The 24,946-nt window shown below is 42.5% G+C and overlaps 1 protein-coding gene across 1 annotated transcript in view; it reads left to right on the forward strand.

Annotated features, from left to right (window-relative positions):
• The first annotated feature begins 3,291 nt into the window (after window positions 1-3,291).
• Window positions 3,292-24,946, forward strand: part of gtf2ird1 (GTF2I repeat domain containing 1) — a 40,595-nt gene continuing 18,940 nt past the window's right edge. The window contains exons 1-6 of the mRNA XM_080014281.1: window positions 3,292-3,409; window positions 18,252-18,411; window positions 18,917-19,058; window positions 20,025-20,135; window positions 21,690-21,873; window positions 24,301-24,617. Coding sequence (XP_079870407.1) covers window positions 18,286-18,411; window positions 18,917-19,058; window positions 20,025-20,135; window positions 21,690-21,873; window positions 24,301-24,617 — 880 coding nt within the window. The 5' untranslated portion in view covers window positions 3,292-3,409; window positions 18,252-18,285. The remainder of the gene's footprint in view (window positions 3,410-18,251; window positions 18,412-18,916; window positions 19,059-20,024; window positions 20,136-21,689; window positions 21,874-24,300; window positions 24,618-24,946) is intronic.

The raw sequence follows: 24,946 nt of genomic DNA on the forward strand, positions 1-24,946 counted from the left end.
GGTAGGCGTTACGCAAGTCCAGCTTGCTGAAGACTATGTCACCATGCAGGGGTTCAAAGGCAGAACTGATGAGAGGATACTTGTTTTTAACTGTGATGTTATTGAGTCCTTGATAATCAATACAGGGTCGTGGGCACTTGTCCTTCTTAGCCACAAAGAAGAATCCTGCTCCCACGGGGGAAGAAGAAGTTGAGATGAAACCTGTAGAGAGTGACTCTGTGATGTACCTCTCCATGGTTTCACACTCAGGACAGGACAGGTTGTAGAGATGGCTGGAGGGCAGGGAGGCATCAGGCAGTAGATCAATCGCACAGTCGTACGGGCAATGAGGAGGCAGAGAGAGCTCCCACTCCTTACAGAACAGGAAAAAAACAAATGTATTGGTGGCTCCCAGACAATATGAGCAGTGGGGGTTTGGTCTGTTGTGTGACCTGCTCCAGAAAGCTACCATCCAGTGCACCAACGTTCAAGGGGCTCCACAGAGATGCCGACTGTGAGACTAAACGCAAGTCGAGAAAAATACAATAATAGAAGGGCTAGTAGGTTGTGGCACAGGGTGGCTTGGACCTGCAACCGACGGGGTGGGGTCTGAGGTTCAGTAGTTTCGCTCATGAGTCTCCTCACTGCTACGGCTGAGCATTGTCTTTTGGCCGGACAGGACAGGAAGCCAGGAAATGACTGTCCACAATAAGCGCTCCCCTGCCTTTACCCTCCTTTGCCGTTTGGCAGGTGTGAGGGGGACTCTACCTACTTGTATCGGCTCCTCCTGTGGAGTGTACAAGGTGAGCTGGAGACAGCCTGGGTACTAGGAGTGACTCTCGCGAAAGTTGGGGATGGAGCACAAGAGCTGTAGGTGGAGCAAGAGTTGTAGTGCCTTTCGCGGCATCTCCCCATATGCGGTGGTCCAGCTGGATGGAAAGAGAGATCAGAGCATCCAGCGGGGTTAATGCATGCCGCAGTGCTAATTCATCCTTGAGGATTTCCGTCAAACCATGGAAATATATGCCACAAAGGGGCTCCTCGTTCCACCCGGTCTCTGCTGCCAGAACCCGGAAATCTACTGAGTAGTCAGCAACGCTTTGCGGACCCTGTCAGAAGTTGAGCAGTCTCTTCGCAGCGTCCCCTGCATGGACCGGATGATCAGACACCTTCTGGAATGCATCAAGAAACTCAGAAAAAGGTACAGAATGTCGGTTATTTCTGCTTAGGGTTGCTTGTGCCCAATCTAAAGCCCTCCCCCTTAGCAGTCCCATAACATAGAATAACTTGAAATAGTCTGAAGTGCAGGTGGTTGGTTGTTGGTCAAAGACCAGCGTACACTGGAGGAGGAAACCCCGGCACCTCCACAGATCCCCTTCGTAGGGTGCGGGCACAGGGGGCTCTTGGATGGAGGGAGGCGGCTGACGAGAGGGATCATGGGGGGTGCATAGGAGAAGGGGTTATCTTTTTTTTTAACCTGTGCTGTCAGCATGCCGGGCAAACAACACAGAGGATTTGTATGCTACTGCATCTAGGACAGAGTTAGTCTGCAAGTGAAGTTCAAGTTCTCAACCTGCAATGCGACTCTTTATTAATTTTTAAATCATCAAGAACTGCTGCAGTAACTCTGTCCGGTGGATGACAAGAGCACAGTTTTTTATTGTACAGAGCCCCCACCAATCCCACTCTTTGGTAAACTATTTTACCATGTTTTGGTCTATAAACAACTAATCACTACACCAAGAGGGGGAGAATCACCACAGGTGATACGAATAAACATAGAAACAAACAACATGTACACAGAAAAACATAAACCTCGGATGACAACATATTTCAAAAAAATACCCCATGACCCAAACACCCATGTTGGGGTCAGATCGTTCTGTCATGAACGAGGCTGATAAGACCCAGACGCAGCCGACAGTACGGGGAAAGTATAGAAGGTTATTTACAAAGGGAGAAATAAGATGATGTGGGACTGGAATGAAGGGCACCGAGCGTGGACACATGGCATACAAGACAGATAGATAGATAGATAGATAGATAGATAGATAGATAGATAGATAGATAGATAGATAGATAGATAGATAGATAGATACTTTATTCATCCCCGGAGGGAGATTGTAGTGTATCAGCAGCTCACATCAACATCACATCAGGGGTCAGCGTGGGCACTCTGACCGGACTGCGGCTATGCAGCCCCATACACAGCAAGCTGTGATGCACTGTGTGTTCTGACACCTTTCTGTCATAGCAGCATTAACTTTTTTACCAATTTATTTTACCGTAGTTATTCTGTGGGATCGGACCAGATGGTCTAGATTTCAATCCCTGTGCGCATCAATAAGCCCATGGGCGCCCATGACCATATCGCCAGTTCACCGGTTCTCCTTCCTTGGACCACTTTTGGTAGGTACCAACCACTGCATACCAGGAAGACCCCACAAGACCTGTTGTTTTGGAGATGCTCTGACCCAATCGACTAGCCATCACAATTTGGCCCTCGTCAAAGTGGCTCAGATCCTTACGCTTGCCCATTTTTCCTTCTTCCAACACATCAATTTCAAGAACTGTTCACTTGCTGCCTAATATATCCCACCACTTGACAGGTGTGTTACGACTGTGTACTTATTAAATTATTTCAGAGTCTACAGTGTTATAGCAGTCAGTTATTATAACAATAACAATTGTATCCTATTACCGGTGAATTTCGGAGGGATTTTGGAAAATAACTAAATCATTTGTTATTAACAGATGTAGGGTAATCAGAGGAAATGAGATTATATTTTGGATGGCAATTAAAAACCTTCCTGGCCATTTTACATGCAGGAAGACGCAGAGTGTGTGTGTGCGTGTGTGTGTGTGTGTGTGTGTGTGTGTGCGTGTGTGAGTGTGTGTGTGTGTGTGTGTGTGTGTGTGTGGGGGGGGGGGGTATAAATGGTGTCATGATCAGGTTCCAGCAGGGACGCCCACCTCGCCGGCTCCGTCCCGGAGGTTCCTTAATCCGGTGTGGACGCGGCAGCCAATGGCCGCCGCCGTTGAGCGGGGCTGGGATTAGCGGAGGCGAATGAGTTTCAATTTTACTGGATTACAGAACAAAGGGAGGGAGAGAAGGGGGCAGAGTGCCCTGCGGCGGCGGGGGAACAGAGACGCGAATGGAGGCGCAAACAGAACCACAACAATAATAAACTCGGCGCGGGGCGAAGGGACGAAGAGGCTGCGCTGTTGCTGTGGTGACGCTTCGGGATTACGGCGCTTCAGCGGCGGACGGCGCCGTCCGCTCTCCACCGCGGACGGGGAGGGTGGGGGGGACGGGACCGGGAGAACGTTTCCCGTGGATTAAAAAAAAAACAAAAAAACGGGAGAATATCAACCTATTCCGGGATTGACAGTAAACCGGCCGAGGTCCTCTCTGTAATCGCGAATCGAGGTGAGAAATTCCGACTTTGGCGTTGTTTTCTGTACATATATACACGCCGCAATTATCGGTACCGACGACGGCTCGACACGTGACTTTTCTCCGGTTTGTTCGCGGCGAAACGATCAGATTATAAGGGGATTGTGGGCACCGGCGGACGGAGCGCGGAGCCCCGTGCTAACGCTGCTAGCACCGCGGCTAACGGGTTTAGGATACAGCCAGTTAGGGTGGAGGACGGAGGTAATTAGCTGGCATTGGGCAATGCATGCGTCGCCGATTGGAGTAGTCACGTTTGTTTTATTTTTACTATTGTTTCTTTTGCTCTGCTCAGCGGGCGCCCCCTTTTACCCCGGTTGTCACCCATGGCGTCAGTATTTTGGGGTTTTGTTTGTTTGTTTGGGATTCGCTCGTCTGGCACCAGCAGCTAGCTAATTTAGCCTTTGAAAGACAAATGGCTAGCATTAGCCTTAGCCTTCCATAGCCAAACAGCCTTTTTATTTTATTTTATTTAATTGTATTTAATTTTTTAAGACACATGTTTATTATTATTATTATTAGATTATTATTATTGTTATATTATTATTATTGTTTTTATGATTAGTACTAGTGTTAGAAATAATACCCCTGGAAATCATTTATTTCGGATCGAATTTATTATTAATTGTTTAGGTCAAACCCGACGGTCTGCCATTGTTTTTTGTTTTTGTCGTCCCCCCCCCCCTCACCAAACTTTATTCCAAAGCCAGACAGATAGCGCAAACAACACGTTCAACGTCGAAGTGGGTTAATTTGACTGGTTTAAAAGAAAAAAGAAACTCCGCGGTTACGCTCCCCTCCGTCATGGCAGTTACATTATAATACACCACTGACACGCTTTGTTGTGATCGCGCTAGCTTAGCCCCAGGACCTCCGCCAAACACTTTCTGTACTTCCGAGCGAGCGTGTCCTCGTAATTGATAAACGGTTGCGAACGAAACAAAACCGCGAAATGCTGAAGCCGCTGCACAGTCACGAAACTCCCGAAGTGGTTTGTGACATAACTCGGATCTTGCACCTGGGTTAGAAATGGCAAATTTTACAACAGCCGGGCAGGAATTCGAACAGGCAAGGATGTGCCAACCCTAATGCAGACTCATGTGATGTACGCAGGTTTCAAACCCGGTGTCACTGGAAGTGTTTTCAAAAGTCCACTTTGTGATGAGTGCAGGAAACCAAGTGGAACAGTGGGTTCCCTCCCTACGAGCCCAATGATACTTTACTGTACAAACACACAGCGTAGGGTGGTTATCAATGTACTTCAAAAAAAAAAAAAGAAGTAAGATAAAGCTCTTTTCATCCCTGTGGTGTCACAGCAGCAGAAAACAGTGCACGTCAAGAAAGGGATAATACGACAGCGTGTTAGGGCCACTGTAACCTTTCAATAATATGATGATATGATATTCCCAGATTTAACTTGTACATTTATGCAAAAAGACTCGGATATTTATCTGAGATTAAACTCGTAAATTTACGCGAAAAGGCCCGGATGTGCATCCGAGATTAAAGTCGTAAATTTCCGAGAAAAAAGCACGGAAATGATCCAAGATTAAAGCCGGATAAAAAAAGTTGGAAGTCTCGAAGGTACATAGGCTGCTTCTCTCCATGCATCATGCCTGCAGTAGATTAATGTGTCAAATTATACTTTTCAATTGGATTTAGCAATAAGGACGTACTTGTGTGTTTTGCCCAAAATCACGATATCATCCTGAGCATACAGACTTTGAAAGGACGCTGCAGTGAATTTACGGCTGCAATCTCCACGTTTTTTTCTGGTCAATTTACGAGTCTAATCTCGGATACATACCTACGTTCTTTATCTCGGATACCCCCTCACTATGGGGAAAAACAGTTATAGTGGCCCGACTCGCCGTCGTAGGTTATTAAGGTGGGGTTAAGAAATAACATAGGTACACATCTATCCATAGATTTAACGTGGAGTAGCACTGTGGTAAAAAGTAGTATTAAGCTTGATGTGGGTAAATGGCAGTTACACTAAAGTATGTAAGTACAGATAGTAGCAGCAGATGTGCAATGGGCATCACAGCAGTATTACAGAAATTGTCAAATCAGTAAGTAGTAACAATAGTTATACAAGTATGGTTAAGTATACAATAAAGTAAAGTATGCACGATTTATAATAATTGATAATCTAGAGTGTTATTATAATGACCAAAGTGTAATATATAGTAGTATGAAGTATAGTATGAAATGGCATAGTATATTGTTATGATAATAATATAATATAATGGTATAGTATAATATAATGTTTTGAATAAACCTAGATAACAACTGAACTACCCACTTCCAAATTCATGACAAATTCCAAACATGAAGTGCTCTGGCTAATGCAACTCCTTGCTTATAATATAGGAGTAGGCCTTTGCTGAGCACAAATTAAACCACTCACATAGAAATGTTGATTGCATTTGGTGATTGTGTTTTTACCGCCCTGTCCCTAAAGGTTTACTTACTGCTACTACTGCTCATACCCCCCACAGGAAATGTTGTCATTATTCACAACCCAGTGAACCCAGTGACCTCATTGGGGAACAATGTATATCCCCAAAACACTTCCTGCTAGGAAACTCTGGTGTACCCCATACCAATGCAGCTTCTCTCATCTCTTAACGAATTAGGACTGTGTTTAAAATGCAAAATAACATTCGTTATTAGACACAAATAGAACGTAATGTTCTCGTTGTGTCGCCTTAATTCTGTCTCCCTTTGTTGTCATTTGAATTTATTTTCCATATCTTTGGCAGTGTAACAAATTTATGGGCAGCGATATGCAGCTCTCAACCTGACAGATGTATTAGAAACTAGTGTTTGTAGTGAAGACCAAGTAATGTTTCTTTCATGTGAAGGAGGTTCCTTTGGGGGCAGTGTAGGTCAGGACTATTAGTTGAGAATTGTAAAACCCAACTTAAGACTTTAGATGCTGGACCCATAGGCAATCACATCATCAATAAAACTGGCCAATCATGACATGTCTAGCATATGAGTTTCTATGCTAACAATCTGTTCAAATGATTAAATGCTTGATATAGTCAGTCCTTACACTTTGGTAAAGTGCCTCCCCGTCCAACACATCTAGGTATGTATACTTCGGAGCTTTATGATTCTGCTGCTCATTAAACTGCATTTTTGGTGGATTTTCAATTGGAATAGCAACATGTAATGACAGCGCACTAGAAAAAAACTCAGTTGCAACAACCCAAGGAAAAGTTACATATCCCAAAACATTGACACACCCCTGCCGTGAACAGGTATTTATGCCCTTGTGCATGAAGGTAATTGAAAATTAATAGTTATTGCTAAAAGGGGAATTTAACTGAATATTAACATATATACATATATTAACATATATATAAATAGGTGATTACGCACCTTTTATCTTGCATTCACAGACAAATCGGATGTTCTGTACTTATTGCCAAGGTTGTTCATTGTTCGACACTCAGGTGTCGAAGATGAGAAAGCGATTGTTTGATGCGATGTTCTGCATTGAAATATATAGCAGTGACCATTTTATGTCTGGTATGTGGATAGACATACTCTATTTTGAAATGTTAATGAAAATACTTTTTGTCATCTGCAGAATGTGACCAAGTTAGCAGGCATTAGTATATAGCTGCACGTCAATTGGTGTAAAATCGATGTCACAGCTACTTATCTGCCGTAATTACACCAACAGACGAGCAGCTAAATACAAATGCCATCTCACTTGGTCATGGTCTTCAGGCTCGTGAAAAGAAATGCAGGTGCCTTTTAGGATCTGTCTGCATCTGGCTGTGTTTCCAGCAACAGTTTCACGTTTAAACTGGGCATTAAATTCCTTGGCAAACTTGCTATATTAACCAGTCCAATTATGTGTACAACGTAATCTATGTAGTTAGATTAACTATCATTAGTGTGCACATGCTCCGGCTCATTCTCACTCTGAGAGCTGTTGTTACAGTGAACCATGTAGAACGTAACATTCTTTCCTTCATTACACTGAGGTCGAAAACATTAATTGGAAAACAACAATAAATGTTCTATTGTGACTTAAATGTATATTTTCCTGGGGCAAAACGTTCAATCGCCTGTTCGGGGCACCCATAAGGCACATTCCACTTAATTTTACTTGGAATGAAGGGGGGGGACACCATTAATCTCAACCCCAGGGTTGTATTTGTTAATCACATCAGGTTTTAAGTGGCTTGTAAAGTCTAATGTCTTGCAAACGTTATCAGAAGTTGTGGGAACTGCATCTTTGTTGTAACCTGCTGCCACTATTTTAACCGATAGTATGGTGTTGTGTACGAGTATGAGTCCCATGACTGCAACGTCCCTATATAATGCCTTAGAAATCACCTGAGAACAGCAGCTGCTGCAATAACCTAATTTCCCTGCAGGGATAATTAAAGGTAATCTAATCTAATCTAGCCTATAAATAGATCAGAGGCTGCATGTTTTGCCATCTCTGCTCTCAAAGCCAGTTCCTGTTGCTGCTGTTGTGCTTGGCTTTGGTTTCAAATGGCGTAATAACAGCATTAAAAACAAAAAAAAAACAAGAACAAAGCCTGAGTACACTTTGTTATAATGTCATTTCTTATTTACTGTGCTATGGCTTCCGGACAGAGTAGTGAAAGGATTTTAGCCTCATAATGTATCAGGAACTGTGGAAATAACCATCTAACGATTCATACATGAGCACATATGAAAAAAAAATATATAATATAATAACACAGATATAATATAACAATATAACTATATATATATATAGTTATATTGTTATATTATATGTGTTTCAATATTAAGGTGTGTGTGTGTGTGTGTGTGTGTGTGTGTGTGTGTGTGTGTGTGTGTGTGTGTGTGTGTGTGTGTGTGTGTGTATGTATGTATGTATATATATAATATATAAATGTGTGTGTGTGTGTGTGTGTATATATATATCTATAAAACCTCAGATTCTACTGCCGGTTTGGCAACCCAGACAGTTGGGTTGCAATCTCTCCCAGAAGATTTTTGGTCACCCTGTGAATCACTGACCAGTCAATGTTTGTTCTTTGCCGAGTGGAGTGGCTCACAACTCAATTCCGTTAACAACTGTAGAAATTCTGAACCAACCAGAGCCAAGCAGCCCACTTCAATATCTCTTGAGTGCGATATGTTGTCTGAGAAAAGCTTAAACAGTTATTGAATATATTTTGTAATGTGGTTTGATGCCAACTTTACCAAGCAATACTTTTGAGTCCTAAAGAAACCCACAAATTCCAAACAAATTATACAGAGGAATAAGGAACACAGGAATACATATTTCTTCTGTTGTGCTGCTGCGACAAAGCCAGATTTCCTCTCTTCATGTTTCCACAAGAGTAAAGACATGACGGGTTAAACTTAAAAAATGTTGATCTAGTCTTCATGGTATTTATGGTGTACAGTATGTTTGTGTATGGATCTAGAGCCACTTCCCTGAAGAAGGCTGTCGATCAGCACTGAAGTCTAAAGTGGAAATGGAGTGAAAATCCATTCTGTTCCTTGTCCTGTGGTTCAAACACTGTTCTCAGATGAACAATCCGGAAGTGGAAAGAGCTTCTGTTTGGCAGGGCTGTAAAAGTTCTTCTATAACCGAGACTCAAGAGACGTTTTGTGTTACTATGGATATATTTTATTTTTAACCTCCCTGCCATCATAATAGCCGGCCCACAGGAGTTTGTATTGACAAGAGAACTGTGATCACAATGCACTGTGAAATTTCTGTGTGTTTTTTCCCCCACACATTTGCATTTGAAACACTAGTCTTGAAATGAAAATATGTTCTTGTAAATGATTAGCTCTACAAGGTTAGAAATTAAATCCTCGGCACTACAGGGCCTTCGTAGGCAACAGAGATAATGATATTCCCAAAAGACAACCCTATGAAAGGGAAGGGGATGAAGTAGCATAGTTTATGCCACACCCTTTCCTGTCTTTGGCAATGTTTTCCTGATAGTTTTTCTTTTTTCTTCTTCGTTTTTTATCGCAGATTTAGATTTTGAGACGTTTTTGAGAAATAAGCCCATTAACCAAAGTCCCAATGAAACTGCCGGTTAACTTTTTAAACCACTTATGTACGGGATCGAATCGTGATTTGACATGGCCATGCCTTTGTCTGAGTAACAACAGAGGATCTAAATCAATTCAAATGCAATTTTACAATTGTAGAAAAAAATGTCTTTATTCAAAATATGATTGTGAATTTTTCTGGGATACTTGAAAAGCCAATAAAGTACTTTATTTTAGAACTATATGGACTGACACTGCAATGTCAGGACACTTATGTTTTTCAAGCCTATATCGGACACACGGTCTGACTATGATAATGCTGGCTCTACATTTTTTTAATAGTCTCGGCCTTGGCATGTTTCAATATTAAGGTTTGAACGGATCAAGGCCATTAGGGGTCGACATGGACCTGTTGCTCCTGTATTTGCATTATTCTCATCGCAGTCATACCCAAGAGGGATTTCTTACACAATGTTTGAGGCCAAAGTGGGAGGAAGTGCTTGTGCCTTGCACCATATCACCATAAAAACGTCCTCAAGGTTAAATGAGCTTTTATGAAATGTTACATGACCCATGTGCGCCAGTGGATAAGATATGTAATGGAGTATGCAGATGCAATAATAATGACCCGGAAATACTTTTTTTTTAGCTGGGGAACTTGCTTTTTTGGGTAGTATTAAATGACTGAGAGGCATGGTCAGCGGTCAGTGGTTAGTGCTTGGCAGGTTTCCAAAGTACAGCCGGGTTGTCTTTCAGATTTCTCAGCTGAAACAACTCTTTCTACAAAATGCTTGTTGAGGTTCTTTGCGTTGGAAATGCACCCGACAACCCAATCTGAACCAGTTTGCAATCTTTGTTTCTACCATCCTAGAATGTAACATCAAACACTGTGACCATGTGAAACCTGGCTTTTATCTTATATGATCAAATCTTGAAACCAGAGTACAATATACAATAATATGAACCAGAGTCTGCACTGGCAGCGGCACCAAAACACAGCTGCTGTGCCTCGTTAAATTTGTATTCGAGCCCTTGCATCATAATTTACTGTTGCAATGCGGTGCCAGCGCCATTCCCCCGGGATTATCGAAAAAATCACAGACAAGGGTTGTCTCCATGACGTCGTCCAAAGAGTGTAAAGCCTCTCATTGCTTTAGGAGGTTTTATTTGAAACTACACAGTAAACCTCTCCGGCGTTGGAGGAACACTATACCAATGGCATTAGACCTGAACTTACTTTTACAAACAACAGGCTGTTTCTTAATGCCCCTGTTTCCATAGCTCCTTCCTTAGCCTCATATGTGAGTGAAAGAGGCCATCTATTTCAAGGCCATAATAATTTAGTAGGGGGCTAATGTTTACTGTGGCCTCAGGGGAGGCAGATTTAGACAGGCAACAGACCTGGCATGCAGCTGAGGCCATCTCCCTCCCCCCTACTCACTTTCTGTCTCTCTTCCTCCCTGTCTCGCTCTCTCCTCTCTATTGAGTCTGTGGCTTGGGCTTGCTGGAGGCTAGTATAATGGCTCCCAGTGTCTGCAGAGATTAAAGGCCAGCGCTGCATTGTTCAAATGCCCCGAGATTAGTTTCCAAGGTGACGGATTTCAGTTGCCATGAGAACGCATGGGGCCTGGATTTAGCCTGGTACTTTTTTTTTTTGGGCAACTCTTGTCTAATTCTCTGTCTACTTATATTTACATTGTGTTATTTACTTCACATTTAGATAGTTGTGTGAATAAAGCTTTGCTTCTTTATTCAGTGGTTTACAGCAAGTGTGGTATACTGTATGCTATAGAGGTTCCTATTCATTTTTGGTGCCATATACATTTAATGTGACCATCTTTTTTCCTTGGTTGTTCTTACTCTGCTTGCCAGTTCTTTGCTGTTCCAACAACCTAATTTCCCTAAAGGGATTACTTAAATGCACTGTAATGTAATTTAATCAAATCTAATCTGGTGCACTATCAATAGAAGTCATCACAATGCACATATTGTGAAAGTTTAGGAATGTTTTTGGGGGGGAAATACTGCTATTTTTCTTTCTTTTTTTTTACTGTGGTGCGGTTGCGACATTTCCTTGCACGAACATAAATGAGTGATTAAGGAGTCGCATAACACAATCTGTATGGCCTCTTATGTCTAACTGGCAGACAAAGAGAACGAAATAAATAGCTGATTTTCATATGGATATGACAGATAGGGGTGTTAGTGTACACAATAAGGCTTTTACCAGCACCGCTAAGGCCTTTCAAGGGAGAAAAAGGCCCAGTCTTCTTTTTGTTGCATTCCCGTTTATGTTTTCCCAAAGTAACTATCAGATTGATGCACATTCTCTGTCCATGTTTACCATAGTGCAATTGTGTTCCATGCAGCATTAGGTTAGAGTAGATTAGATTAGAGAGATTAGATTAGATTAATTGAGATTAGTTTGTCCTTGAAATTGAGGTCAGAAGCAAGGAATTAAGGGTTAGAAACATGAGATTACATTAAAGTAGATTAGATTGCCCTCAGACATTAAATCAGCATGCACTGAATTATTGTGCCAGGTGTGAGGGGGTAACTAGGGGTAATAGGCATGGTCTTCTTTTAATGACTTTGTTTTCAACAGGACTGGCAGGTAGATATTCTTTTTACCACACTACACCAAATGCACGACACATGACTAAAGTTTGTTGATCGTTCCCTAAAATACTGGTCAGGGTTGTGGTTCTCAAGTCCCAACTCGGCCTTGAATCCAGCCTTAAGTCCGTATTTTGAAAAACTGTCTTCTCAGACTTGAAAGTGCCAAATTGACAATGAGGTACAGACATTACAGTTAATGATAAAACACAATGTACTCCAATGCAACAGAAAATGTATTTTATTTATTTATTTTCAAGGTGGTGTTCGAAGGACCGTGTGCTATACAATTGGTCACCAAAAGGGCATGAACGAGAGATGTATTAGAAGAAGTAGTATTAGAAGTATTAGAAGTATGAGGTCTCAGGAATGTAGACCTGCCAACCTGCACGCATTTCGTGTACCAACTACGCAATTCTTAGTCAAAATACGCAGGTATAAAATGCCAGCTGAAATTTCCACAAAAATTATGACAATTCTATATAAATAGAAATTTTAAAATAATTGAGATATATATATATATATATATATACATATAATTGTAATATAATGACGGAAATCAATCAGTCAATCAATAAAAAACCATACCGTACATTTATTGGGTATTTAAACGACATCCCTCGGATTGGACCAGATGCTACGACCTGTGGTTCTTTAAGCCCTCCCTCTCCTCTCACTCAACATCCGCTGATTCGCAGCGCATTGAGCAGTACTTTATTATCCACTGAGGTGTAACGCTGCATTGCTGAGGTGAAATAGGAAGTGGGAGAGTTATAATAAAGCACAAAAATGTGACCGTAATGTCAACATGCAAAACGTGAGATTCACCAAACGATCGGCCATGACCGGAATTGAGTCACTCAATAAAACAAGTCGTTCGATTTGATTCGGTTGGTTTAATGCACGGTGCGGGAAGGAGGACTTCCAGTGAAGGGAAGTGAGAAGAGTCGGCCATTTATTTGATTTGTTTATTTTTTTGTAATGATTACAATTTATTTGCAAAGTATCATATGAACATGATATAAAACATTTTTTGCACTTAAAAGTAAAAGACTTTCATTTGAAGTTTGAACTGGACATTTCCATGTTAGTTATATGTTGTGTACTACTAAAACTCCGTGAGAGTTACAGGTTGAATTATACTGAAAATTGGTGACAGTCCCATATTAAATTTTATTGGAACTCAGTGACAGTTTCATGTTCCATTACGGTTCCATGGTGTATAATGAACAATAATAAACAGTGTCAAAATCAGCAATCTCACTGTTGTGGTTACCGAAAATTGCAGCGGAAGTCCGTTTGTGCAGCTGTCCGGTCACGTGAGCATGATCAGATCACGGCATGCATTTGTCATCCACATACAGCAGATCGGAAATCAGAATCGTCAGGTCAGACTTAATAACTTAATAAATCAGAAATAGGAATCAGGAAATCAAGAAAATTGCAATCGGTGCAGCTCTAGTTGATAAACATGTTTGATAACTTTACGAGATGATGCATTTTAAGGGGTTTATGCTAAAGAGATTTATTTGTTTGCTGTATATAGTTAACCATAGTAGCTCACATATGATGTGATTGGCCTTGTTTCGAGACGACTACGGTGTGAATAATTGATGGAGTAATTTAGCTGCAGTAACTCAAACGCCACGGAGACTCCCTGTTACACTATTGTTGTACTCAAAATATTTTCCTAAGGTTGGCAGGTCTGTGGATGGCATACATCTGTTTTGATTTTAGAGTTTAGGACAGGTTAAGATCACTTAGAAATGTCTGGATGTCACTGAAATTGTACTAATTTGGGGTTGAGGCCATGGCATAGATTTAATAGTCTATTGCCATGCCAACTAAATTGTACCACATAACTGTATAACAGACAATTGTATAACATACACTTACAAATGCAGTATGTAAAGCACTTTGTGTACCCTGATTTTATTTCACAAGTGCTGTACAAATAATGCATTATGTATTATGGTTATTAAGGTCATTATTCCACTGAGAACAAGAGTTACTTCAGCTTTGTAACTACAGTTCTATGAAGGAGGCGTAGCCCCTTAGGGGCTCCTATTGGTATACATCCAACCCCGCGTAGCAAAACTACTGAAATTCTTCATGTGCACTCGCTTCAGCCAATCAGGATGGAGCAGCAAAGCCTATATAAACCCTGGAAGTGCCCCCTCAGTCCTCTGAAACCAATTCAGCAAGACTGATGGGGGTCCAGTGGGGTATAAAACCCTAAGGGGCTACGCCTCCTTCATAGAACTGTAGTTACAAAGCTACAGTAGCTCTAGTTTTATGTCAGGAGGCTCCGCCCCTTAGGGGCTGCGCTCCTATTGTTGTACCAGTGGCAGAGACCTGAGATACTATATTCCCCGCTGGACCCAAACATGCCTCAAGTGCGTCACAGTCCAAGGCTGAAGCAGCCAAAGCCAATAGTGAACGCGCTCGCACACATCGCGACTCCCTCGATCCATCGTGCCGAATAAAGGCCAATGGGGAGCCACACACCACAAGTAACACCACATACACACAGTCTGCATAGAGAGAGTTTTAGCCATTAAACACAGACAATACACCAGAGAATCTGAGTATCCTGTGACACAATAAACTCTCTAAGTCCACTCTGCCGCAATGCCAAGCACAGACTGGGAATGTGACCCTGTTGACAAAACCGGATTAATGGAGACAGTGACGGCCAAGATGCCGCCGTACAAATGTCCTGTACTCCGACACCCCTAAAAAGAGCAGTCGAGGCTGCTACACCTCAAGTAGAGTGGGTGCAGAGAACAGTTGGTAGATCCCGAGAGCAGCCGACTCATAAGCCATCGCGTTACAATTACATAATCAGTGAGAAAGGTGCTGAGCCGAGAGCGGGCCGCCCCATAGCACACAAACAGTTGTTGCGACAACCGAAATGAAGCTGTGTGGTCGACGTAGCACGCCACTGCCCGCACGGGACACAAACAGTGAAGACGTTCCTCCCACATATCCTGGTGAGGAGGAGGAAGAACGATATTGAGGGTAACCACCCTCGATCTGTATGAACTTGTCATAACCTTAGGTGTAAAACGTCGGATAAGGACGTAACACCGCACTGCTGAGACCACCATTAATGGCTAAGCAGGCGGGTTGCACGGATAGAGCGCAGAGATCACAGACATGCTCTGCAGAGGTCAGAGCGATAACCAGCAGGGTCTTAAAAGACAGTTTCAGCGGGATCAGAGACAAACTAGGTTTGAAAGGCGCGCTGTGGGTGGAGCGTGTCCAAAACCAGTTTAAGATCCCACCGAGGAGCGACCCTGTGTGTCACAGGACCTGCAGCGCAATTAAGAAACGCTTCGCAAGCGGGTGACCACCGGACCGTTAGCGAACCCCTCATGACAGGCCGACATCGGCGCCAAGAAGCGATACATTGGCGTCGCAAAAGCTCTTCAGACACGCTGCTATGTTAATTGATATGGAAGGCCACACCTAGCAGAAGCATCGTTGTCACGAAAGCGGCATGCTGCAAGGCTCCTAAACCCCTCACATATGTTTTTTTATGCCACTGCAATATTTTTCTGGGGACAAAGCGTAAACTGGAGTGTAGATTCCCATAAAAGTCCATTCAAAAGATATGAAAATATTTAATTACCAAGCCTGGTATGCATCAACCACATGAAGTCGCTCGTGTACGTTCCTAATGTGGATTAATGAGTTAAATTCAACTCAAGTATTATTAAGCAATTCATATGTTTTATGAAATGTGCAAGAATTTATCCATTGCATGTTTTTCTTCATTTAATAATCGAAACCACAAATATTATATAATATTAATAATAATAACTGAGAACAAAAAATAATCAGAAAACACTTAATAATAAATACACATACATTGTGGAAATCTCCTTGCATCTTCCTCCTCTGGGAAAGGGGATGAACCTACCGCTGCAGTCCCTGGCTTCTCCCTCAGACCCACGGAGGAGAACCAGCACCGCCTTCCCCCTGTCAATAGTCGCAATGTATTTATAGATTATTACTCATTCCAGCGATAAAAGGCGTTATATTTATAGACTATTATTCATTCCAGCGACGTGTTGTATTGAAGCCAGAAGCTGCTGTGTGAAATATAAACAATAAAAACTGAACTCACAAACTAATCCAACTACATTAATCAACAAACAGACTCCAAATGCGAATGAAATGAAAAGTAAAAAGTTGAAAACAAAAGCAAAGACTCACTTACCCATTGAAAGTTGAGAGATTTCACAATTTGATGTTTGAAGTCTCTGCTCACGTGAGCGCGTGGTAGATGGAATCGAGACGGACCTGGAAGCAATTGTCGGCGTCAGAGAACAAAGCCGCGGCGGCACCCATTCTCACAGTCTCCCAGCTGCGTAATGGAGTGCTGGTGACCCCACATCCCCATGGCGGTTGATTAAGGCCACTGTAGTCCGGCTGTCTGACCGGACTACGGACTAGCCCCCTACCACCTGATTGTGACAGGTTCGCCCGATCCCGTCAGGGAGGCGTCCCTGAAAACCTGTGTGTAAAGGTAGACTCGGCCCAGATGAGGGTCCAGGAATCTCTCCAATAGGCTAGATCCCTTTCGAGGGATCGTGGTACCACCAGCATCCCCAACCGGTGGTGCACCAGAGCAACGGGCCCCCATCTGCACGGTGTCTAACTGTAGACCTAGCTGGATAGGAAACAAATAACAGTGGTTTATTAACATGCATGTTCACACACTCGCTCTCAGCCTGAGAGGGGGAAACGGCTAGTGGAGTGGCTTGCGCCGTGGCGGCCACATCATCTGCCGGTCCGTCCTGCTCAGTTCTTCCCCCTGCGCACTGTCATTGGCGTCTCTTCCTGGGGACCCCCAGGGGTTAGGGTTGGCCAGGTGCAAGGCACTCCGGCACACGGGCGGGCAGGGGCGACGTTGGGAGCAGACCTCCGCGGCACGCCACTTCCGTGACAGCCTCACTGATGCAGGGCCGGGATTGACGAAAATGCTCTGGCAGCAGACGTGGACCAGGAGCGGGCAGCCTTCTCTCCTCCTCCCTCTTACTGAGGTGCGCGGTGGTTTCAGCCAGAGTGTCGCCGAAGAGTTCCGTCTCCAAGCCCACTTTGTGTAAAGCCTTCTTCACGGATTCACGCATGTCAGTCATGGTCATTCTGAAGCCTTCCACATGAGCATAGAGACATATTCTACCTCTGATGCCGTCAACGATTCTCTGCCAGTGGATAGGTGGGTGAACGAGACTACTAGTATCACTACATTGGACGTCGCCACTACTTGGATCGATAAGACATACTGTATGTATTATAGGCCAGCAGGGCAGTAAACTTGTCCTTTGCCAACAGCAAGTGTTTTCTTGGATGCCCAGGATCCCACTGAGGTCAGGGCAAAGTACTCGAGGTGAGGGATGCCCGTCCTCTGCGCCTTGAATCCCGCAAAGTTCCTGCTGAAGGGGCTATAGCAGGACATAATGGCATGGGCCTCGCAGGGGGACGCCCAGGAGCCACAGTAGTAGCAGGGGAAGGGAGGGCATCGTAGGGACATCGGTTCTGATGTCCGTTCCTGACACGCGTACTCCTACAAGGTTCCACGAGGCCGGCCGTGACATGCTCCCCTCCCAGATAGATGAAGCATCTATCGTGGGCATCACCCGCTACCCTCATTCCCGTGCATACAGAGGGTTCTAGTCGATAGAAGAGCCATTTTCAAGATGCCAAGTCTACTGGTCTACTACGACGGTGATTGATCTAGAAGTTGAACTTGAACTTTAATTTGAAGTTGAGTGCTCATGTATCAGTCGCTGCTGAATTGGAAAAGAGGACAAGGGGACACTTCCGGGGTATATATAGGCTATGCTGCTCAAGGCATGGAGGGTTTTTATGATGCGCGGTTTTTTTTAAGCGTGAGTGGGCATCAAGGTAGTGAATTGTCTGGGCAAGATCCCACAGGGACGGAGCCTTCTGACATAGGCCTAGCATCTTGAAAACATGTTGTACACAGTGGCCTTTTTATCAATGAAAGCCCTAACTGTCCAATGCCTTTACGTTGTTGTTGTGTGATCACATGGCCTTAATGTGTCCCTTTTTGTCATAGACAATAATGAAAGACATGCTTGAAAAATGCTTTATAAACATACTGAATTTATCAATGCAAAAAATTCTACATTTCTAGGGTGACCGGGTCCTGTCGCCGTCCCAGCAGAGGCATGGCTCAGATGCGGAAGTCGCTATGTGAAGGAGTCAGGACCAACTCCCGGGCAGAGCCTCCTGTCCCACTTGTATCAGCTAGACAGGAGATTCTCACCAGCCTGGTGTCCGCCCTTGACTCAGTGGTACGTCCCGATCCTGCCAGAAGAGAGCCAATCAGTAGACGCCCCCTGTTTTTACTTACTTTAAAGTGGAAATCCGTACGATTATTTTGTAAAAAGAAATCCCATATGTTTATTTGCATGTGCTCCTCTATATGCTGTTCCCATTGTTGGGTGGCAGGGTCCGCCTTTCCGCCAAGAATGTAACGATCAGGCTAGCTGCGGTCAGTAAACTGTCAATATGGATGAACATTCAGAAATGAGAACAGCAGCATTGCATTACGTTATATCCCCACCTAGAAGAGGGTGTTGAAAACAAAACAAGACTTGAACTGAGACTTGCTTATCAACTAATGCAAGTACAAAATTGCCTAGTTTTAAGTGTTTGTTTTTACACTCTTATAGAGATAGAGTGCTGTAAGAAGGTAGGCTTGCTTCTGTGGCCTTTTCGGGAGCTTGCGTTCCTGACAGGACACGGAAGGTAACAGGCACCTTGTTGACCAGCATGTTCTCACCCTGTTTTTCGCAGTGCTTGGCCATGTCGAAGCTGAATGCCGAGGTGGCGTGCGTCACCGTTCACGAGGACAGTGTTATTGCTGTGGGCACAGAAAGGGGCCGCGTGTTTTTAAACTCTCGGAGGGAAATCCAAACAGACTTCTACAAGTTTTGCCGTAAGTTGTCTGTGCTCTCCCGTGGGTTTGTAGAAACTCTCCCTTTATGATATTTAGGTATGCACCGATGTTCCTTTTTTTTCACTCCACATTTCAGGCAACGGTAACATGATGCCTCAGCAGTCTGTCTCACTTTGCAAATTTGAGGAGTTATTAAAAAAATGCTTTTATTGTTAAATTCCCTGTTTCCAGGTGCTATTTTCACTGCTGTACAACAGGGTTGTTATGGTGTTGCACCCAAATGCCTGTAAAATTAACAACCGAACACATAAAAAAAAAAAAAGAATTTTAGGGATTACACATTTATCTTGTATTTATATCTATGGGAGCACATTATTATTATGTCAATAGGTCGCATAATTTGATGCAACACCCGTACATGTTACAGAAAGGTGGAAACATAAACTTAAACTCAAGAAATAAGAAATGGTGGACTTTGAACTTGAGGAAGAATGTATGTTATATGACCTTTCTGAATTGTATATGTGCTAACCATAATATGTGCACTGAGTTTTTGCACTGAAGGCAGATTGTGGTTTTGTCGGATTTAACTCTTAGAACAGGCTTGATTGCTGGAGGAATAAGAGCAGCGAGTGTAAAAAAGTGATTGTATTTATGCAACCAATAAGAATGAAAGAGCTGTAGTACAAATGCAGCTAAAGAACAGGTTAGGCAGTTTAGACACATATAAAGTTATTCAACAACAGTCTAAGATATGAAAGATTGTCATTTAAATGAAAATTAAATGACATTTTCGTAATGATTGCATTGAATCATATCGTAAAAACAGTGGAACTAGAAGAACAACCACAGAATCAAACAGGGTTTTTCTTTGTCACACAGACTTCAAAAAATGTTTTTCTGCAAAACTTTTATGAATGTGGTCAACCATCAGAAATTTGTTGCCAGTATGTGATTTTTTTTTTTTTTTTTTTTTTTTTTTTTTTTTTTTTTTTTTTGCCACAGGATGGTCATGTTTGCAAAACCTGACCACAACAAACACACACCCGACAGTTCAGGAGGACGAGCTGTGCAAGCTGAGGAATATGGTGGAGGAAGTCTTCACGGTGCTTTACAGTAAGGAAGCCTCTTATCGCTTTATTTTCATTACAATTAGTCTACTGACACAGATAATCATATCTGATGACATATACGTATTGTCATATTAATAAAAGACATGATGATTGTTATGTTTCATGTATTTTGGTTGTGCACAGATATAGTTTCTGGGATGTTGTCCGATACTGAGATCATGAACTTATACAGGTGACACAGGTCTGATACCTCATACTGTACACAAGACATGCACACATACTGTAGTCGCCTGTTTCGCATTTATTTATTTTCGGGACTTGGTGACAGTTTCACATCACACTAATCTTATCTGATTTTAAATTGGTGATCTGTAAGTTCCCAGTAAAATCCCATCTTTAATATTTATTCCTTATTTATTGAGCTGGCCCTTTATAAGAAACAGCCATTCAATGTATTTGCATTCTGCATGTGTGCCTCTATATACTGTTTCTATTGAAGCGGCATAGCTAGTTGTGGTCAATAATCTGTCCACATTCACAAAAAAGAACCAGCACCTTTAAGTGAAAGAAATATCTCCACCGCCACAATTGAACAAGAAAAATTCTGATATTACAAAACAAATCTTGCCGTTTTGAATGGAATTCTGGGATTTGTAGTGTAATTCACTGTAATGCACTTTGTATCATCACGTACCAAAAACTTTTCTTGTTCAGCACTCGGCCTTGTTTTAAGAGAGACCAAGACCAAGGCTTGTTCTTTTTATCATCAAACTTTAACTTTAACAGTTAAAGAACTTTTTTTTCCTCTTTATGTTGGGTTCCGATCTGCCGCTCTGCTCCATCTGTTTACTTGAATAATCAGTGCCTCTAGCGATCAGTGCTTGATTTTGCAGTGGCTTTTCTCAAAACTTGCAATAAAATTTGAGAAGTTGTGTGTTTTTTTGTTTTTTTTTTTAAGTGAAAAATGATTGAAGTAAAAAACTATTTTTCTTTTTATTAATTACAACCAATGAAGAAAGAGTCACATTACACTTCCTATGATAATACGCATTCTACATATGACACAAACAACTGGATTATTATATTTGAGTACCCAACATTATTTTCAATTATCTAGTAATCTAGTCATCTATTTTCTTATAAAGATCCCTGGGCTCAAAGTTACAAAAACAGTAAATACTTTGCTTTTGCTCGAGTTGTAGTAAGTAAGTACGTCTTTCAATTAAACACACAATAAGCACCTCATAAAATCTGTACTATATGTCGATGTCCTGACGCTGGCGGTGACCTAAGCAACCAGTGTAAACTGTTGTCTGTTGTTCGGGACATTTAATGCAGAAAAGTTGCAGCAATTTAAGATAAATTATCAGCTGTCGCTTATTGTGGAGATTTGTTGAATTTCCATTAATTATTGCAATCACAATTTCCTGTCGAGATGATGAAATAAAATGATAGTTTGAGCTTGAATAGCTGCCCCTCAATGAAAATATTGTCAAACTAGCAGCTGTAAAAACAAGCAAACAAAAAACATTGTCTGTCAGAATAATGATAACTTGTCAAAATACTCTTGTAGTCATATGCTGATGCTGATGTGCAGGTGAAGCCATGGGAAGGAGCAGCCTGGTTCCTGTGCCTTACGAGAGGATCCAGAAGGACCCCAGCTGTGTGGTGGCCCATGGCATGCCCGACGGAGTCAGCCTGAAGAAGCCCTCTGAGTATGACGCCAAAACCCTGATGAAGATCCTGGACCAAAGCCACCACATCCACTTCACGGTGAAAAGGTGACAAAACTTAGTTTGCCACTAATAAGGTTTCTGGGAGTGCACCCCCTCCCCCAAAAAAACAGAACGGGGTGTTTACACTGAGATTTAGCTCATTTGTTGAGATCTGGCTTTGCAGCTTTTAAAAAATAATGCTGCTTAAACACTCTTAAACAAGGATGAGCCTCTATAAGTGGCCAAGGAAACCACCCCAAGCACTGATCTACTTATTTCATTAACTTGTCTATGGGCTAAAGATATCAAAGAAATTTTAACTCAATCTACTCTGCTGCTTGTGTCATGTCCGCTGTTACTTGTCCTGGTCTACAACCCATAGGGGTTTTTCCCTCCGTCTCTGGGACGGAATGGAGTTTAATGTGATTAGTCTGTGTTCAACTTCCGCATGAGTACAAGAGCTTACATGCTGCATACTGGCAAACGGAAAGGAAATCCTTGAATCATGCTTGACTTGATTTCACATGGCTCAGTGAGGTGAAATGAATCCATGTTTAGGGCTGGTCTACCCTTCAGTTAATGCTCACTTCTCCAACAGGGAGAAGCCGTCTTTAGTAGTGAGAAAGGGAAAAGACAGAATTCTGGCCACTTCTTCTCAAGATATTTCATTTGGTGTATCTCCAAAGAAGAGAGATGTGTTATTTCACCTCCAAAATAAATGTTTGCGAAAAAAATACCCTCGACACCTGAGGTGTCCAATTTTTAATTGAACCCCTAGCCACATGGCCATTGTAAATATGAAATGTAAATGGTGATATGTATATATGGTATAACTTCAGATATAGACAACTTTCTGGTTCCAACATTATTAGAATGAGAATCAGAATCGTTTTTATTGCCAAGTAAGTTTACATGCATACAGGAAACATAAATGTAAAGTGGAACAATAGGAAAACAATCTGAAAATATATAAGAACATGCAAAACAAGGCTTTTTTTATGATAAAGAGCTGTACAGTTTGTGCAGGAATGTGCAATTGTTCCGAGTATGAAGTATAACAGTATGTGCAATGTGCGCGGATAATAGTCCAGAAGAATGAAGAATGTGCGTTAATGTAACGCATTGACGTATCCATTAAATTCAAGGTGAGGGTCCGTTTCAAATGCATGCTAGTATTGTCCACATATCCAAACATATGTCAAAAGTCAAAGGCTATGAAAAGATGACGTTGGCAACTTGAATGACTTGAATTGACTACAGTAGTGCAAGGAGGTTATAGGCGTATAATACAATGAACGGCACGTTCCTCATTGGAATTCTATGCAACAGTGACAAATTGTTACCTATTCACTGCAGGTGAGATTATATGCTAAATTATCTCTGTATTGGATAGAAAAACTTGCTACAAACCCAAACAACCTGAAAGCAAGCACGATAGCGACACAGTTCAGAACCGTTATCTTGAATTGAAATGACCGCGTTTCCGATGATTCTACCAGGGAAAGATGTTTCCTAACACGAAAAAAAAAAGCAAGCTGCTTGTCTGCTGTCACTATTTCTCTCAAGGTTGCTCGGTGTTCTGTGATGCTTGAACCCAATTGACCCATTAGCATTTTGACATGCAGTGGTCACAGATGCACTTTGTCCTTTTTCAGCACTTATCAAAGGATGATTTCAATTAAGTCTTGAAAATGAATGACCGCTTACTTTTTTTTAAGAGCTATGTTTTCAGCTACACAAAGGAGCAAAAAGTGGAGGTAGGAGCTGCGAGAACAGATTTAAAAAGAGACAGAGAAACAGAGGTCAGTCAGAGGGTGACAGAGCAGGGAAGAATGCAGGAGGTTTTTCAAGGCAAAGACGGTTGGAAGTAAAGGCAGCTCAGGTCAGCCGTGCCAAGTAAGTCGGCTAAAATCAAGTAAAACCACAAGCACCGTTCACGGCACGGCACTATAAACAATAAAGAGGCTCTCTATCCGTCTCTCTCTCAAAAATAACACAGTAGGCTCTCTGGACGTGTACAGTATAGTGATAATTTACTGGCATCACAGAAGCCTCTGGCTAGGATGAGTTGAGTCAAAGGAGAAGCTATTCATCTGATCAGATAAGATAAAACATTTAAGTAGTTCCCTCTGGGGCAGGGTGGCTATTAGGCAGCAGTAGGGTATTAGCGTACAGGAAATCATGAAGTAAGTTAGAGGACAGGAAGATAAAACTAAAGTGGTTCAAGATCATACGAATAGGAACAACTGAAGGAGCAAAATAAAGGCGTCAGGATACATCACCACAGTGCGGGAGATCTGGAGAACTGTAATGGGTGTCATGGCTATTCATGTCAATATTTTTTTCAACACAGTCTTTTCAACACATTTTCTGCCATTTCCCACACAACAAAAAAAAAAGGTTAAATGTGCAGGGATTAGAGTATGAAATGCACCTGAAGTGTTAACCTGTCGTTCACAGCTCATCTCTGTTTTTTTTTTTTTAAATATACAGTCCAACAGAGGAAACGTCCAGAGAGTCCGTGCCCAGCACAGACGTCAACCACAGCCCTTCCCCTGCCATCCTGCCGCCAGGCAGCCACGGCCCAGCCAAGGCCCAGGGCCACGGGGCTGCGTCGGCCAGCCCCACCTCCTCCAGCAGCTCTGTCCTGTCCAGCTTCCTGTACGGCATGCCGATGTCCTCCAAGCCCCACCCGGACTGCAACCTGGACCTCAAGCCCGTGTCCCTCCTCAACATGGGCAGCGACCGGCTGAGCGCCATGGCCTCGGGGGGCGACATGGGTGTGTCGAGCAGGGACGGATTTATCCATGGTAACATGTCGGTTTACACACGTGAAGTTTATCACCGGGAATTGACGCGACCCTGATTAATATACATACCCAGACATCTGATTTCATATCGAACATCCCATGTTAAAGAGGCAATCAGTAAGATCGTCTACCCTGCTGTATACACCATTAATTCAAACTGCCAAAAATATTTGACCCAATGTCTCAATTTCACGACACACTACAATCAGCCGTACCTACTTGTCTGATATTAATATTTTGATTCAAGTTAAAACACACCACTTATTTTCAGACTATTCTGAAATAGCTTTCTCGGTCATGTTACTCCTCTTATGCCATTCAAAGATAAC

This window comes from Zeus faber (genome assembly GCF_960531495.2).
Source record: "Zeus faber genome assembly, chromosome: 14".
Lineage (NCBI taxonomy): Eukaryota > Metazoa > Chordata > Actinopteri > Zeiformes > Zeidae > Zeus > Zeus faber.